The sequence below is a fragment of the Aricia agestis genome, chromosome 19 (genome assembly GCF_905147365.1).
Source record: "Aricia agestis chromosome 19, ilAriAges1.1, whole genome shotgun sequence".
In the NCBI taxonomy this organism is placed as follows: Eukaryota; Metazoa; Arthropoda; class Insecta; order Lepidoptera; family Lycaenidae; genus Aricia; species Aricia agestis.
The window spans coordinates 3,793,933-3,813,066 of record NC_056424.1 but is presented as its reverse complement, the minus strand read 5'-3'; the positions used below and the strand labels follow the sequence as shown (position 1 = coordinate 3,813,066).

Genomic DNA, 19,134 nt, shown 5'->3' with positions numbered 1-19,134 from the left:
GATAGACAGACAGACGGATAGACGCACAGACAACGAAGTCTTAGTAATAGGGTCCCGTTTTTACCCTTTGGGTACGGAACCCTAAAAATGGATCATTGTAGAGTATCACAGACAGAGCAGGTAATGTATACTAACGTACATTACATCCCGGGATGTATAGCTTTACATTATATTAATGTATCACACACACAACAGGTAATGTATAAATGTATCTTTCCCTACATTTCAATGCTAAACGCCCCGCTTGACGCACATTTCAGCTGCTAAAGTGTTATACAGGCTGTTCTTATTTTTAATGTTGTAATACTAGCCTTTCGAGTTACTTGCTATTAGATTCACTAGATAGTTCATCAGAAGATGATTCGGATTGTAATTTTAACAAAGGAAATAACTAGTTGATTCATTGTAGATATACCATACTGTGTATCTCAGATTTATTTTTTCAAATTATCGGTTTCGGTTATGGTTTAGAAAAAAATGAATTGCATATTTTCAATCTACTGTTTATGCTCTATTTGGCTGTACATAAATTATTTTAATCGACTATGGGTTTTTTTTGGGCATAGTCCTTTTTGAACACCCTAGGAAGAGAAGAGATGTATCGTAATTACAGAAATATATTGAGATGTATTGAGATGAATTTAGATGAATCATAATATAAATGTATATTTTCATATAGCTCGGTATCTTAAGATACAAAGATGTAAAAATATACATTATACCTGCTATGTGTGTTCTCCTGACGATTTCTATAGAAAGATGTATCGTGCTATACTTAATATACATCTTTACATTACCTGCTCTGTGTGTGACAAGCTTCACTGTGCTTGGTCCATGTTATGAACAGTCGTTTTGTGACTTGTTCCGCCATCTATGTCATTTAATCAGAACTTTTTATTTTATATTTTAAATAAAATCACATAGATGGCACTATTTTTTGAAATGAAAATTATTATTTTGTGATTTGTCACAAGTACGGTATTTAAGAGGAGTCCACACCGCCGTTTTCCCCCTGTTTCCTCCCTGGATAATGCCGGTAGAGTTATGATTTTTTTCCTGAATATCTATGGCCACTATATTAGCATGTCCCTATGTTTTCTTTTTTTTTTTCATAATTTTATTACAAAAAAATGGCCAGATTTTCCTCTGTGTTCAAACACGCAGAAAACAAAACTGGCTTAAATATACAAAAAAAAAAATAAAACATAGGAACACAGCTCAAGCCTTGCTTTAAGAATTAATGAAAAAAGTACTTAAATCGGTTAAGTTTTGGAGAAGGAATCAGCGGACAACGAATCGAAGATTTTCTGTTCTTTTATTAGAACTTTTGTCGTGTTCTCTTTATCGCGCTCTGCGGTGGGAGACTTGAGATTGGTGAGACAGCAATACATTTTCAAATACCTATTTTCAGTTTCTCTCGCCCCTGGTGTATCCTCTTAATAAGCCTACATAAATAGAGAATACTTCTCAGGTTTATTACATTGGGTTAATATTATTAGTAAGTATGCGTTTACTATAGTCCAATTTCCGGTCTAAAAATAGTGAGTGGTACAGTACCAATAAATAATTATTGCGCTCAATAAAGTTGTAAACACATGCGCTATCATACTCTCCTTTATTACTGGTCTATATTAAGAAGTAACGTTATTCTTTGAAAACACTCAATCTTGTATAACATTTTCAATTAGTCGCGTTATATCGAACTTATTCTGCATCTCTTTTTGTCCTGCGCCAACTATGTATCGTCTATCCCTTTTTCATTTATCGAAAAATATATGATTAATGGCGATCGTACTTTGACATTTCGGGTGATACAAAAATGTTAAAATTTCAAGTGTTATTGTTCTGTTCATGAATGAAAAATACAACATAATAATTATTTACACATGGTTTCCTCCAATAATTTGATTTAAAATAATGAACATAGATAAACCAAAGATTCGGATCTTCCACTACTCTAGTCCTAGTGAATAAATTCATTATTGCACGGAAACAATAAAATGTAATATATTTTTTATGATTATAGTGTTAAAAACAATATTAATTCATTAATCTAATATAAAAAGCGATGCAAGAGCTTGTCCGTATGCCTCAGCAACAAGTTTTTATTGCTGTGGAATCAAATCAATTTTAGTCGTGTCTACAAACCTACGAACGTAGTGGCCAAGTGTTTTTTGTTTCTTCTGAAATTGAGTGTATGTTCATGATGGTTTCTGTGGATTTTGGACGGTGTTAGTGTTAGTGTAATTGTATTTAAAATGGTGACGATGAATTCGTCTGAAAAGGCGGCACAAAAGGCCTGTCAGCAAGGACCATCTAGGTGAGTCCTCTTGTGAATATTTACTTACCAGAAGCTGCCCGAGACTTCATAACAAATAGTGCGGAAACATACAAATCCTTCTTAAAAAGCCAATGTCAGTTCAGTAATTTGGAAGCCTCTTCTTTTCTTCTTTTCACTCAATAAAATATGTAAACACAAATTTCAATTAACCTATTAATAAGTTGCATATAGTTATAGCACTTCTACCAATGATCTTATCATATTCAAGAAATCTTATTACATGGCCATTAGATTCAAGTTTGTTTGCTGGATAGAAAGAAATTTTTTTAATGACTAGGTGGTTGACTTGAAAACTTTGCTCTGGCTAAAGTGTCATTTATATTCATCCCTGTTGGGCAGGGAAGTGGAAAGCGCGATTATGTAAATAGTCGCTCGCACTGCCACTCATCATACCACTGCCGCTGCCCGACACGGCAAGTACGTAGATTGTAAACGTTTACTTGTGTTGTTACCGCCGCAGAAGCAAGCAACATTTCCAGCAGCGCGAGGAGTAGTAGCAGTGGCTGAATATAAATGTCCCATTACATCATTCTGTATTCCAATAAAAGATATATTTATGTGAGCATATGAAAGAGACAATATACAATAGGTCACTGTACGGTCATTAAAATAGGATGAAATCATTAATTCAAATATCTTGCATTATTTTAATTTTTTTACCATTTTCACCTTTTAGAGAGAACACAAAATGTGTAAAAGAAGAGAAAGACAAAGAGAAAAAGAAAGACAACTTGATCAGCAACCTGCCGCCAAATGTTCAGGCTTTGATGTCAACCATACCATCTCCGGAGGAGTCTCCCAACTATCTTGTCTACAAAAAAGTAAGCGCAAAAAGCCTTCTTTTCTATCAGACTTTTTGGTAGAAACATATTAATGTTTGGAGTTTGGAAATTAAAATTTGAGGACATTGTTTAGTATGATGGAACAAAAAAATCATTACTTATACACTACGAATAATAAAAACTAAGGAAAAGTAATTCCGTCAAAAAACATGCTCCGCAATACTTGTCAAAAAAGTGTACCTTAGGTACACATTCCAATACATTTGCAATATTTAGGTGACCTTGAGCGGTACTAGGCTGACGTTACATGACAGATCAAAAGGAACCAAATTTAAAACGGTAATAGTATGGGAGTTACGATTCCTTAGTTTTTATTATTCGTAGCTTATACATAATAATAAAACAAAAAAAATCTAATTTACAATGTACCTAATATGGATGTAATTTGCAGTGAAATATCAGTTTAAATATCAAAATGGCATGATTATTCCTCAACTTCAATATGGCTCAAGCATGGGTATTTGATAACACTCATGACTCGCTACAAACTTTACAAAGCTAATTTTTTTATTGTTTGCAGATGGAGGCCATCATTGAGAAGATGCAAGACGAGACCACCGGAGTTCCTGTCAAAACCGTTAAGAGTTTTATGACTAAAATACCCTCTGTAAGTGTCTGGTTATTATTTTAAACAATTCACACAAACAGTATTAATGGAAAAGTGAGTCTGTCTGTAACCTCTTCACGCCTAAACTGCTGAACCGATTTTGCTGAAATTTGGTATAATAATAGCGCCCACAACGGTTTCGGTGACGGTGGCCAGTTTCATTGAAACCAGGCCAGTTACGCAGGAGTAATTTTATAGTGCCTAAGTGTGTGCACAGTACACAAGAGCACTCTCTATTCCTTTTACTCATAACCCAGTGGGACGGAAGACCAACACGATTGGCGAGAGGTCAAGCGCAGGACCGACTTTAAGCGCGACGGAGTTGCAAGCATCCTCTAGTATGTTTTACGAACAGCCCATTATAATAATAAAGATAATGATTTAAAATGCCATTTATCCTACTATCTTACACTACGAACCTTTCAACAATTTTAAACTTCAATTCCTGGGCTAATAGAAAAAAAAACATTGATTAGCCTTTAGCATCCCTGTCCTTTTCTGTTAAGAGATTTGTTTAAAACCACTTAAACATATGCTATAAACTTGCATTAATCATGGATTAAGTATATTTCCCTCTCGTTCTTTATTTTATAAAAGAGAAGACGTGACAAAGGCTGAGAAATAACCCAGACTAGCATTAAACTGTTGTTTTCTACCAACATCAAAAATGTATATTATGTATCAAATATTATAATATTTAATATAAAGTTTAATCAAAAATAATGTTTGTATGTATTTTTATACTACTACTATATATTTTTTATACTAATGGAGTTAATATTTCCAGGTGTTTACTGGTTCGGACCTGATCGCATGGCTGATGAGGCACCTGAACCTTGAGGAGACCTGGGAGGCTCTGCATCTCGCTCATCTACTGGCAGCCCACGGCTACCTCTTCCCAATAGATGACCACTGCTTGACCGTCAAGAATGACAGCACTTACTATAGGTATGTCTTACGTAGGTAAAAATAACTGACTTTGGTCGCAGAAGACATTTAAATGAAACAAGATGATGTCCACAATGTTTGTCACACGGATATGACTTTTCACATTACTTTTCCGACTTTTTTTTTTATTTCATTAAGGGGGGCAAAAGATTAAACGGGTCACCTGATGGAAAGCGACTTCCGTCGCTCATGGACACTCGCAGCATCAGAAGAGCTGCAGGTGCGTTGCCGGTCTTTTAAGAGGGAATAGGGTAATAGGGGAGGGTAGGGAAGGGAAAAGGGTAGAGGATTGGGTCTCCGGTAAACTCACTCACTCGGCGAAACACAGCACAAGCGCTGTTTCACGCCGGTTTTCTGTGAGCCCGTGGTATTTCTCCGGTCGAGCCGGCCCATTTTTGCCAAAGCACACGCAAAGCTGTCACGTTAAAGTAAACCCTTACTAAATTTCATCAAAATTAGTTCATCAGTTTTAAGGTAAAGAGGTAACAGTCCATTTGTGTAAACATAAAATATAGAGTGACAGAGATAAACATGTAAGTAGTCTATGTCAAGCTTATCAGCAGAATGTGAAACATGGCCTAAATAATTCGTATTGTATTCCAGATTTCAAACTCCATACTTCTGGCCTTCAAATCAGTGGGAACCTGAAAACACAGATTATGGTAAGTTTCCTGTCAAAGAGTTTAGTAGCTACCCAGAAGCATAGCAAGGTGGGGCAGGGGGCCCCATATATTGATATGGCAGATAAGGTGGTAGCTACGCTCATGTAGCTACGGATAACATGTCACTGTCCGATCGTAATCTGCCAATAAGAACCCGTCTGATCACTTATTTACTTACCTATAGCGTAAACGCGCGCGCGAACCCGCCCCGCTACTTACTACTTACTACACTGCGCCCTCCTCCACCTTTTTGGTAAAAGGTGGCCCCGTGCGAGTTTCTTACGCCGGGTAGTTCCCGAACCGGTGGTAGGCCTCGTGTAGACGCGACGTTCTAAAAGTGTTAACTTTGTTAACCTATTTAGAAATAAATATTTTCATTTCATTTCATTTCCTCCTCCATTTTTCGAGCGGTCCTAAAGTTATGCTAGCCCTGTAACTTATTATTATGAACTTTGCGGCCTACTACTCCCCTTACACATTAGGCAAGAAATCTTAAAGTTATGCGCGCACTTTGTGTCCCGCTTCTTCTTATTATTGCTAAGAAATCTTAAAATTCTGTGTGCCCTTTAAGTAAGACAGTAAATGTACCATTGAGGAAATTGATTCCTAGACAGTTGACGGACCTACGTCAGTTGGTCGGCTTATGTCAATTTAATGTTAGCTGTGATCGGTCGCAAGGGTTTGACTTAACGCGATCAAATTACTTAGGTCCGCCACCTGCCTAGGAATTAACTTCTCTGATAGTACATTAAGTAACATTTCTTGCAGCCGTGTACCTATGTAAGCGCACGATGCAGAACAAAGCTAGGCTGGAACTGGCTGACTATGAGGCGGAGTCGCTGGCGAGACTACAGAAGATGTTCAGCCGCAAATGGGAGTTCATATTCATGCAGGCCGAGGCCCAGAGTAAGGTGAGATAGCAGATCATTTGTAGGGGAGTGAAAGAGATGCATGCAATTGTAAAATATGTAAAAGAAATGTGTTAGGGGAAAGTCAGATCGGGGTGAATAAGATAGAGCAAGATAGACTCCCCCAAATCCGCTATGCCTTAATTTAATACGGGAAGAGACAAGAAATAGGCAATTATTTTTCTTTCTTTGATTCATGCCGTCTCACGTTATATACCATAGTTGTTTAAGATTTATAAAAATGTTTATGTTGTAGGTTGATAAGAAACGGGATAAATTGGAGAGGAAGGTTCTAGACAGCCAAGAGCGAGCTTTCTGGGATGTACACCGACCAATGGTAAGTGTTTTATTTCATATTAAATGCAAACTGCACTAAAACGACGCTGCGCTGCAGTGGAGCGACGCGACACGTCACGGCAAAATATTATTGTAATCGTATGAGGTAAGCCATACTACACGGCAGCAACTCTACGCGACACAAACCGTCAGTTCTATGAAACATGAAGTGTCGCGTCGCGTCGATGCTACCTGTTATCGCGTAGTGCAGTCTCGCCTTAGCTAAATACAATAAGTCTATTCTGGAACAGTCATTGTCCTTTCAATTAAGCAATGTCTTATGTAATTATTAGATTTCTATTCCAGTAACAATATTATTACACATTATAAATAATAATTATATTAAGGTTATTTATAAATACTATTGCATCTACTCTATGAGATTTACAGTTTTCTTTTCCTTAACTGACTTCAAATAAGTCATGTTTGGGCTCATGTTTTTTAAATACAATTTTTCATTATAGCCTCAAAACTTGTTACCGTGGCCTGGTGGGTGGATGCAATTTGTTAAAAACATGAATGTAACTTGTTAATAAAAAGTATGAAACTTGTTAAAAACAATGATGGTAATTGGTAACAATATTATACTGTTATCATCATGGACATTCCGTACTAAAAATGACTCTTTGAAATTGAGATGAAACTAGCTAAAAATGACTGTACTTATTTAGTTTTTAAAATTGATCATTTAAATTTTAACCTATTAAAAATGAGCTTGATGTAACTTGTTCAAGCAGGGTTGTAACTTGTTCAAATTGTTTTCAGCCTGGCTGTGTGAATACGACTGAGATGGACCCTAAGAAATTGTCACGGATTAACGCGTTGAAGGCGAAGCGGCTACGGCAGTGCCAGGAGTTGATAATGCAGCATAATTTAAAGGTAACGCTGGGAATATATTAGAACTACATGACGCCCGCAACTCCGTTGCGCCAAAATTCTTTTATCGCGCGAGAACCGTACATTTCTCCGGGACAAAAGTATCCTATGTCCTTTCTCGGGACTCAAAGTATCTCAATGCCACAGCAAAATCGGTTCAGCGGTTTGGGCGTGAAGAGGTAACAGACAGTCAGACAGACACACTTTCGCATTTATAATGTTAGTATGTATGGATGGATGTCTGTTTGTTTGTCTGGTTTCTCTGCGAGCTAAAAGTACTTATGGAGAGACTTTAAATGCTTGGTTGATCGGTTCCTGAGATTTATTTGACAGAAGTTTGATTTGCTTACCTTGAGACACAAGTAGGTAGAGTAAAAAAACTAGGCATAAGTTCTGTAACTCCTGTAACTTATAATCCCGAAAACTGATAGTTATTATACCGAAAAACTGCACAAAACCTGCGCGTTATACGATTTGACGTTGTAATTGCACGCTAATACATTTTAAAAAAGGTTTTTTGTTAACAGAACAACCCAATAGTGACGATAACAAACCCGCAAGAGAGTGAAGAGGCTATACAGAAGGGATCCGAGATTATAACTAAGGAGAATGGTGAGTACAACTTTTTTTAAAACCAAATTGGTAGTTTGAATTTTTAATTGGGAATTGGGATATGCTACAGCAGACCTTGTATTTTGTTTAGCTTACCTTAATTGCTTTTGCTGTTTAAATGTCTAAAGTAATTACAACTAGTGACTATTGCAGGTGAACCGTCGCAGTCAGGTGCAGCGGGGTCTGCTGGGGAGCAGCAGCAGACCATCGAGCAGCAGATCGCGGCTGCGCAGCAGCAGCTGACCGTGCTGCGCGCGAGACTCGAGCGACGCAACGTGCGCGTCAGCAAGGTCGCCGAGATGTGAGTATTACTGCGGTCAGCGGGCGGGGAGCGGCAGCATCGAGCAGCAGATCGCGGCGGCGCAGCAGCAGATGACCGTGCTGCGCGCGAGACTCGAGCGACGCAACGTGCGCGTCAGCAAGGTCGCCGAGATGTGAATATTACGGCCTGTCCACATCTCCACGTCACGACTACACTGTTCCACGTTGACGACGTCGTAACGTGGACATGTGGACAGGCCCTTACTGCAGTTAGCGGGCGGGAAGCAGCAGCATCGAGCAGCAGATCGCGGCGGCGCAGCTGTTAGTGATGCTACGCGACACAAAACGTCAATAGTACGGAATGTGAAGTGTCGCGTCGCTCCGCTGCAGCGCGGCGTAGTGTCGCCTAATACGGTATCGCCTGTGCAATTAAATCGACAGGTTAAAGCCAGTCTACACGGCGCGTTGCGTCAGTGTTGCGTCGACGCAGCGCAGCCGTTGCGTTTTTTAAATACAAATAACCAAGGTGTACACACGGCGCGCTGCGTTGTGACAGCAGCGCGCAACGCACACACGACGGACAGCAGCCCCCGAGACAAAGCGGGAGGGGGTGTTGACGTTAAGACTGGTTCGTAATAACGCTGCGATGACGCAGCGCCCGTGTGGACAGGCTCTTAAACTGTGTAGCTATTTCTCTATACGTAAACATATGAGTTTCTCTTAGGTACTTAAAGTTTTACCAAAAGACAGTTTGATAACACAGTTTATTCAATTTTTAATATATTTAATAGTACGTTCAAACTCAGTTGGCGTATAATCCCAAGCATCACACAGCATCCCAATAATGATCTGCACGATCCTGATGGGCACCTAGACGATCAATTTTATTGTGCAACTAGCTGTTACCCGCGACTTCGTCCGCGTCAACAAAATGTAAAAATAGTAATAAAGTCCTCCTCCTCCTTTTTGAAAGTCGGTTAAAAGTAGCCTAAGTTACTCCTAATTACATCAGCTATCTGCCAATAAAAGTCCCGTCAAAATCGGTCCAGCCATTTCGGAGATTAGCCGGAACAAACAGACAGACATACAGACAGACAAAAAATCTAAAAATTGTTATTTTGGTGTAAGTACCGTCTAAATATTCATATGCATGTAGTAAAAAACGGTTATTTTAATATTACAAACAGACACTCCAATTTTATTTATATGTATAGATGTATAGATATCACGCTTCAATTTTATTTGACAATTACATTGAAGGCGCACGATGTTCAATATCAACCCTAGACGGTCGGTCAATAATATTATGCAATACGTGATATTGCACAATAAAATTGATCGTCTCGGGGCCCGCTTATTGGTAAAAGCGGCTTAATAATGCGTCCTAATTCAAATGTTTTTTATTGTTTCAGGTTCATATCATACTGCGAGCAGTACGCGGAGTACGACGCGTTCCTGACGCCGCCCGAGTGGCCGAACCCCTGGGTTAGTGACACAACAGAACTATGGGACCAGGAGAAGCAGTGGTGAGTTGGTAGTTGGACAAAATATTAAAAATGACTTCGTCTATTTGCGACACTCTGACCTGTAGGCCTACTACGAAACTGTTTTGAGACTCAAACAATCGGACAAGAATGTCGTGTCCTGCTCGAACAACGTTATTTCACGTTTGTTACAGTTGGACGCGGCATTCTCGTCCGATTGTTTGAGTCTCAAAACAGTTTCATGGTACAAACCCTGACTCGGACTTATTATATTAAGGGCCTGATTCACCACTTCCTAATAAGTGCCGGATAGGCTAGCCATCTGACTGATACTCTATACTCTATCTGTCAGATAAGTTGTGGATAGCCTATCCAGCACTTATCAGGAAGTGGTGAATCAGGCCCACTAAACTAAGGCATAAGATAAAGAAATTTTATCCTTTTGGCTAAATTATCTCTTTGACATTTAAAATATATCGGAGCAGATTAACATGCTTTTTTCGTTTTCCAAGAACAACACAAGCGTTTGTAAATAAAGCCACAATTAGTTTGTATTAACATCTTTCATGTACTTAGCATAGATAAAATGAAAATGCACAGATTATAATGTACGAGCTATCGCCCGCGGCTTCGCTCGCGTTAAGAAATATTATTATGTACAAACTTTTCTCCCGTATTTTTATCCCTTGGAGGTGGAATTAATCAAAATCCTTTCTTAGCGGATGCCTACGTCATATCATCTACCTGCATGCCAAATTTCAGCCCGATCGGTCCAGTGGTTTGGGCTGTGCGTTGATAGATCACCATGTCAGTCAGTCACCTTTGGGTTTTATATATATAGATGTTTTTATTGTTATTTAATTTTATAAAATTCCTTGTACTTGCAGCAAGGAGCCGCTGCCGCTGCGGCGCGTGCGGCGCTGGGCGTTCGGTCTGCGCGAGTTGCTGCGCGACCCGCCCGGCCGCGACCACTTCGCGCGATTCCTGAGTAAAGAGTTCAGCGAGGAGAACCTCAAGTGAGTCACACACACACACACATATGCACGTATGACACGCTTAGCGGGCCCCTGGACCGGCCTTTAAAGTGGGCGATAACGCCCCCTCGTGGGCGCTGAAGTTTTAAAGGGCGGTGTGGGACCTATTTATTTATTTTAAAAGGTTTGTCAACAATTGCTAACACTTATAATAAAGTACAGGATACGCTTAATTAATTATCATTCAGTCTTACAACTTCTTACAGACAAACACTACATGCACCAATAAAAATTAGCAACAAAATCTATACATCTTAGATACATAATATTGGAGTGTATATAAATAAAATTGGAGTGTCTGTTTGTAATATTAAAATAACCGTTTTTTACTACATGCATATGAATATTTAGACGGTACTTGCACCAAAATAACAATTTTTAGAATTTTTGTCTGTCTGTATGTCTGTCTGTTTGTTCCGATTAATCTCCGAAATGGCTGGACCGATTTTGACGGCACTTTTATTGGCAGATAGCTGATGTAATAAGGAGTAACTTAGGCTACTTTTTAACCGACTTCCAAAAAGGAGGAGGATATTTTTTTATTTTTTTATTTTTTACCTATGTATTTTACATTTTGTTGACGTGGACGAAGTCGCGGGTAACAGCTAGTTCTATAATAAAGTAATACGACTATAAAATTAACATTACATAGGAATAATCAAATAATACAATACAACAAAATATAGTAGTTAAAATTTCAAGGTAAATAGACATAGCTAGAAAAAAAGTGGGGGCGTTGTGTAGACGCTTGGGGGGTGATTTATTTCATGTAGATGCATTTAAAATTAAAAAAAATGGGGGCGCTAAAAATAATTTATTCTCGAAGTGGGCAGTAGAAAAAATAAGTTTGGGAACCCCTGCCCTAGACGATCAATTTTATTCAGCAATATCACACACAATATTCATTGAACAACTTATTTGACAACAAGATTGCACAATACGTGATATTGCACAATAAAATTGATCGTCTAGGGGCCCGCTTATATGCACGCTCGTGACACTACAATGTGCGTGCATGCAACATGAATAATTTTCCACTATCCCCCAGGTTCTGGCTAGCGGTACAAGAGCTGAAGGCGCTACCGATACGGCGCGTGCCGGCGCGGGCCAAGGAGATATGGAAGGAGTTCCTGGCAGCAGACGCGCCCTCGCCTGTCAATATTGATGCCGCCAGCAGGTGATTTTGAGTCTTACGTCATTGTAATACTCGTTAGATGTTTTGAGCTTTAATGCCAATGTAATAGGTTTGCAAAATAAAAATAAGTAAGTAAAGAGTGATCAGAGTTATTTAAAATTGAAATTAACAAATAAAGTCAACATAAGTCTTAGAATTGGATATAGACTAATAAAGCTGGGCACGTTTTTTTTTTATGAATTAAGGGGCAAACGAGCAAACGGGTCACCTGATGGAAAGCAACTTCCGTCGCCCATGGACACTCGTAGGAGCTGCAGGTGCGTTGCCGGCCTTTTAAGAGGAAATAGGGTAATAGGGGAGGGTAGGGATGGGTAGGGAAGGGAACAGGGGAGGGTAGGGAAGGGAATAGGGGAGGGGATTGGGCCTCCGGTAAACTTACTCACTCGGCGAAACACAGCGCAAGCGCTGTTCACGCCGGTTTTCTGTGAGAACGTGGTATTTTTCCGGTCGAGCCGGCCCATTCGTGCCGAAGCATGGCTCTCCCACGTCTAACGTGGGGTAACGTGACCAAAATCAAGACTTTTTAAATTATATTCATCTTTTTTGGTAAAATATTTCGTCGAACAAGTTTCTTTGGCCGGTTCTTCACTCCGGGCTTGTTCCCGAACCGATAATAAGCAACATTGTAGATTCAATGTTAAAAAAAGTAACGACTTAATCTTGTAAAATTTAAAGTGTCCGTTTTGAGATAGCTGTTTTTCATTCATACCCTCTTGTCAGGACTCTCAGGAGGCATACATCTTTAAAAAAAAGAATATATTTCAGGGAGCTGACCAGAGCGAAGGTGGAGGCCGGCACGGCGGACAGATATTGTTTTGACGAGGCGCAGGTTTGTATCCATGTCATTATACCTACAAAATCGTGCAAAAACCATTTTAAATTTTCTGTGAAGTCAAAATAAATATAAACGTCACATAATGCAACCTGTAAATGTCTAAACACACTAGGCTGAATAACGCCGACGTAAATTACGCCGCGTTTACGCCGCGTATCAAACGCATACAAAATACGGACGGAACGCGACAGACGACATACTATGCCGAAACTCCGTCGCGAGCCGAATTTCCGTCGAGCCGAGTCGAGCGTAAAGTTCGGCAGCGATTCGGCGGTAATGTTTTGTATAGCAACACACTATACGCTACGGAATCATCAAAACCGAACATAGCAAATCCAACCTTAACTCCAAAGCGTTAACTCACACATTACATCTGAGAATTTTAAATACTCACTTACGCGTGCGTTCCGCAACCGAGAAATTTCGACTCTTCGCGTTATTTATAGTGTGTCGCATCTGCAGCTGCACGTAATTTCGGCCACGTAAATTACGCCGGCGTAATTCAGCCTAGTGTGTTTAGTGTTTAGACCCTAATTGTTTGTTGTCAGGCGCACGTGTACCACCTGATGAAGTCTGACAGCTACTCGCGGTACCTGCGCTCTGACATGTACAAGGACTACCTCAACGGATCCAAGAAGAAGGTAACAGGACCTAATTATAAGCAAATTTTAAAGTCAACCGGATAGTTTCAATTCGACAAGGCTGTTTATGAACGTGGCGAGAAAAGGATCTAACGCTGCTATCATACAAAAACGTCATTTTTGACAGTTCTCCTTTCCAGCAGCATCCATCGACACATTTATTTAAAGCCTTGGAATACTGTAGGCGGCAGTAGTAGCTGAAACAGCTGATTGTTTTGCCGGTCAAAGTGAAATAGCGCATGTACAAGGTGTAACAAAACTAAGTGATAATACTGTTACGTGCTAGGGTTACGGTTACGAAGGATTTGGAGAGAAAGACCTGCTGACTCTCTTGAAGACTTTATTCACAAACACTAGGTCACTAGATCCAAACACTAAGCACTATCACTGGCTTAGGTCGTAGCCGAGTCGTAGGTTCACTGGTGCACTCAATATTGATCACTTGTTTTCACTTCGAGGTCGCCTCGAAGATAGCTCAGATTAAACTGAATTGCCGGCTCGTCTACCTGCGGCTATTTGTATGGATCGAGACGAGTTCTGGACTGTACGAAAACTATATTTTCCCGAATGTACAAAATTCGCGTAAACAAGTGTGGAATATTTCTAGAAGCTTAACGCCATCTAGTATCTAATAGCGGATTTACGCTGTCTGTGTTCCTCCGATAAGTTGCGCTGGTTTGACGCTAGATGGCTCTGTGTGTCCGCATCCGTAACAATACTTTAGGGTGTGTTTAATGGGTACCCTATATACTATAGAGTTCGCTGTGAAAGTAGCAGCGATGAAATAGTAACTTTTTTAAAACTTTTGTATAGAAAAATACCTGACGCGCTGGCGCTTGTCCAGACAGTTCACCAAAAAATATTGCGCTTTCAGCGCTGCTACTTTCACAGTGAACACTATATTATAAAGAACACATACACATCCTAAAGTATTATCACTTAATTTTGTTACACCCTGTATAAGCAATCTTCTAAAGCTAGGATGCAGTAGCAGCTGAAATATCTGATTGTTTTGCCGGCGAAAGTGCAGCACTTCTTATATTATGCGCTATGTATATAAGTAATGCTCAGCCACTGAGGCGCTTTAGTATTAAACGTCAGTTTTTTTCAAGGAGGAAAGTTGCTACTATAGTAATACTTGCTTAGTTGCTAGCTAGCTAGCTAGCGTATTCATTTACAAAGTCTCGAAACAAAATAAATATTTACCGATTTAATTAACCTTATATCCTATTTCATAGGTTTGCGCGACGTATTTGATACATACGCATTTTTTCGCGTAAAAGTGCTCCGCAGAAAAATTCGCAAGATCTTATCCTTATTTAATACTATTTAAGTATTTATGTAACTGTTTCAGACGTCCGTCAAAGGTATTCGCTCCATCGTGTCCTTCACTGGAAGGAAGGAAACATCCAGCAACTAGACCAAGTAAGGTTGTGCTTTGTATTAGGATCACATCGGGGGAGTCAAAATAATGTCACAAGAAGGTGACTATACGTCTAACAGACATAGTTGGTGTCTCAGAGACGTATATTCGAGATGTTATGCAAGTTTGCTTGTGTATTCACTATCGCCATTTTGTCGATGGCGGTTTCTTGTATTCAAAATTTCGAAGCCATATTTTAACTAGTCTTTTTCTTATTTCGATAAAATTTATGACAAATATTTAAAAGTTTAAAAGGACATATTCCTTTTTTTTTTAATTTCATTCGAAGCTTTACATAATCGCATTTTACACATCTGATCTCTTTCTGCATTGCAATATTTTATGGTATTATACTTGGGGATAATAAGGGTTAGTTCAACTAGAGGGTAAGTCCACATAATTAATTCAAGTGTTTTCATGGTGCTATATACTTACACCATTTTGTTCTGTCATGGCGCACCATGGTGCTAGTCGAAAAAGATACTTCGTGATTAAGCCTCAACTCAAATTGTCTGGAGTTACCTTTTTCTGAACTCTCCCTGATATAGACCCTTTTACTTTTCACACCATAAAACGATTTATATTATTATAAAGTTTTTTTTCATCACTCAAATCTCATTCCAAAAAATGTTGACGCTTTAATTTGAAAATCGAATACCAAAGTTTTTTTAACAAATTCACAAGACTGTCCGATGATGTACTGCCTGTTAAGTTTGTTTAAAAATGTAAATAACGACCTTCACAGTTAAATACGTCGGTACGATTTTTTTAATTTACCTAACCAAAAGACTTTTATCATAATCTGAGCATAATCTTATAAATAATTTTACTATGGTAATCTTTTAGGTGCTTATGTTCGTTATGAAAATATGTTGTGTTATTAAGTTATATTTTGAGACATTGACCACAGTATCGAACGGTAGAACATCTTTATAGAAACGCGCCATGTTCGATTTGGATGTATGCGTGCTCATATCCGCACGTAGGCACACACCTCGGCTACCTGCACGCAAGCATACACATTATACGGACGGTCACGTGTGGGCTTGCGTGCAAATAGACGCCCGGCGCGTACGCACACTTTCAAACGTTCTCAATGCGTTTGTATGAATAATGTTCTACTTTTCTGTATGTGCATTGAGGCTTTAGGTATATAACGTACTTCTCTATCTTCGTAAAGCTTTATTTATTTGCACTCTACGCACACAAATGTATATTTTAGTAATCTGTCAAATAGCACTCATGTTATCTTTGTGAAGGTCCCTTAATCATAGATTATAGACAATATAAAGTAGATATAGTTCATAGATATTTTATACTAGACACACTGCATAAAAAAATATTCCTATATCTTATGTAATATGTATTCTTTGGAACTATTTTACAGACATCCAAGTGGCAAATATTTTGTTTTATTCTATGCGTCTGAAATATTAAAAGTTTTTGGAGACATATTTCTGTTCGTGCCAAAGCAATACAACAGTAATTTATGATCATAAAGTGTGTCTAGTTAAGAAAGTATATTAAATATCAGGTAATCTAATTCATAAGAGAGTTAAAGGTTATTTGTTGTTATTATAATACAGAGCCTTTAGCCAAGACGTTTTCTTTGTCGCTTCTTTATAGAATCGTGGATTAAAAATATTGTATTGAATTGACATTAGACGAGTCGAATGTCAACTTCGTATTACCGAACGCTTATGTCAATACCATACAATATACTCATAAATTATAATATATTTATGGATTAAATTCCCTGATAGTACACGTGACTAGCTTTTAAGAAGGCGACTAAAGCAAAATTGTCGATTATGTAATTTATTTATTAGATACTACCTACGAATCATAAAAACTAAGGAATCGTAACTCCCATACTATTACCGTTTTAAATTTGGTTCCTTTTGATCTGTCATGTAACGTCAGCCTAGTACCTCTCAAGGTCACCTAAATATTGCAAATGTATTGAAATGTGACCTAAGGTACACTTTTTTGATAAGTATTGTGGAGCATGTTTTTTGACGGAGTTACTTTTCCTTACTTTTTATTATTCGTAGGATACTACATTATATTTCCGAAGGTCTGACCTAGCGAAAACACGATATACTTTTTAAATTTTTCTCGAAAAAAAATCACAAAGATGCATCTAATTTTTACGAATTTTTCGTAATACTTATTGCCAAAACCGTGCATTAAACTGACTTAATATTTTAACACATTGTGTTACACATGCCTGGGCGGATTTTTAAAATGTTGTATATGGCGATGATTCCGCGTCGTCCTTTCTAACCTGGCATATGAAAGACGGGTGTGAGTGTGAAGAGAGAAAGACGATGTTTGATTTTTTGCTTTATTCGCCATCTTAATGTTCAAAGGTGTGTGTGTTTTTGAACACTAAAGCTATGTTCTAATAAGCAATGTATTTACTTAGTATTGGCATATATCGGTATATTTTTTGTAATTATATCTCTTCTATATGTTTAGTTGTGTAAATATTCGTATTGTTATATTATATGCGGCGTTCAAATAATCGAATAGTGTATGTGAAATTCTTTGAACATTTATGCATTAGTAGGTCAATAAACTAATTCTTAATTGAAACATTTTTACAGTTTTGATGTAAAATCGATACGTACCACTTTTAAAAGCGTATGCATTGGTAAAAGTAAAAAAAAAAAAATAGCAAAAAACGAGTTTCATGTTTAATTAAAAGTACTTTGTCCCACTACTGGCTTTTGCCCAGAAGTGGGACACTAGAGGCTTTTTAAAAAAGTAGTAGAGTATTAGTTTGCATTTAAGTATGCCACCGCTTTACTAATCAAATAAAAGTTAAAATATCGAACTATTACATCTCCGAAAATACTTATTTTACGTTAGAAAATGTAGTAAAAATATCGGTTAGCTTTACTTGCAACATTCTGTAGAAAATCCAATGGTTGTTTGTTCGCCGCATAGTTTTATGTCGAATGTATCCTCAACTAGTCTCATTTGTACATTTCTGATAGCCTGACCACAGCTTACATAAAATATTTTTCAATTCTGTTATCCTTACCAGTAACAATGCACTCTGTGTATGTACACATTATCAAACATTATCAACACTGCGTGGTGAAAAGAGACGTATGATACATGACAGCAGAACTCTGACGTCCAGTCGGCACTTATCGGCACGTTGAATTGTTTGTTAATACACGTTGTTCAATCATGCTTGTGTAAGTGTATACGTACACATATTTTTACACACAGATGTAAAATTATTTTGGTTTCGTTTGTCAGCTCGAGATTGTTGCTCTATTCCGCTAATGATGTCATCCAAGTATTATTTAGCATTTTGAGTAATAGTCCCTGCTCATATAGATAAAGTCGAAAAGCCCATAGAAGAACTTAAATTCTAGCAATATAATGGTGCTTGGTGCTATTTAGATTAACATTTTATACTTTATAGTATCTACTATTTGGTGTTAACTACTGTGTCGATGTTAATCAGCGCAATACGCAAAAGTAGACTTACCAGAGTTCCTATAATTTGAAATAGACTAGCATTGCAACAAAGGCATTTGTTATAACTTATAAATTAAATGTAGTTTTCTTTGTGCTTATAGGTTTAATAAAAGATAGGAATAAATTTTTATCATACGCAACATCTATTTTCAATAATTGTTGTTAATATACATATTAAAAAAACTTTAGTAGTAGACATAGAACACAGTTCCTGAACACTTAACGCTCAAAGGTATAAAATATAACCTCAAAATGAGAACTGCTTTACCGTCATGGTGCATGGTCGTTAGATGGCGCTTTTACATTACTTGAAATCCACACGGGCTTGTTACAAAGTCACAAATTGCTTTATTCTTGTTATATTGTACGTTAGAAAAGTGGCTTGACAGACGAGAACAAACATATAGTATCACTGTATACGCAGTGTGGATCTTTTTATCAGTAAGGGGAAAATGTTTTATGTAAGATGTGGTCATTTAGAGTAAGTTATAGCTCAAAATAGTTAAGCTTATATTGTTTAATGTTTAAAAATGTATGGATTTGAAGCGTGGGCTTACCACGGGTATCTTAAGTGTTCTCGTAGAGCCCACAGACGCGTTCAAAGAACGGAAACTTTAAAATAAAGTTTTAT

The 19,134-nt window shown here is 38.0% G+C and overlaps 1 protein-coding gene across 1 annotated transcript; it reads left to right on the top strand.

The window, feature by feature from the left end:
• Positions 1-1,874: 1,874 nt before the first annotated feature.
• LOC121736599 (regulator of G-protein signaling 7) lies at positions 1,875-16,599 on the top strand. Its single transcript, XM_042127901.1, has 16 exons — positions 1,875-2,320; positions 3,018-3,162; positions 3,704-3,790; positions 4,578-4,738; positions 5,342-5,400; positions 6,169-6,311; positions 6,565-6,645; positions 7,410-7,523; positions 8,048-8,132; positions 8,286-8,433; positions 9,806-9,919; positions 10,765-10,893; positions 11,960-12,088; positions 12,872-12,935; positions 13,490-13,582; positions 14,937-16,599. The coding sequence occupies exons 1-16, from the start codon at positions 2,259-2,261 to the stop codon at positions 15,000-15,002; spliced, it is 1,680 nt and encodes a 559-aa protein (XP_041983835.1). The 5' UTR covers positions 1,875-2,258; the 3' UTR covers positions 15,003-16,599.
• The last annotated feature ends 2,535 nt before the right edge of the window (positions 16,600-19,134 follow it).

Excerpts from the sequence above, each read along its gene's own strand:
- LOC121736599 (XM_042127901.1), top strand. The coding sequence starts at position 2,259 with ATGGTGACGATGAATTCGTCTGAAAAGGCGGCACAAAAGGCCTGTCAG. Across the intron at positions 8,133-8,285 it reads GATTATAACTAAGGAGAATG|GTGAACCGTCGCAGTCAGGT; the intron begins GTGAGTACAACT and ends TGACTATTGCAG. Across the intron at positions 10,894-11,959 it reads TTCAGCGAGGAGAACCTCAA|GTTCTGGCTAGCGGTACAAG; the intron begins GTGAGTCACACA and ends ACTATCCCCCAG.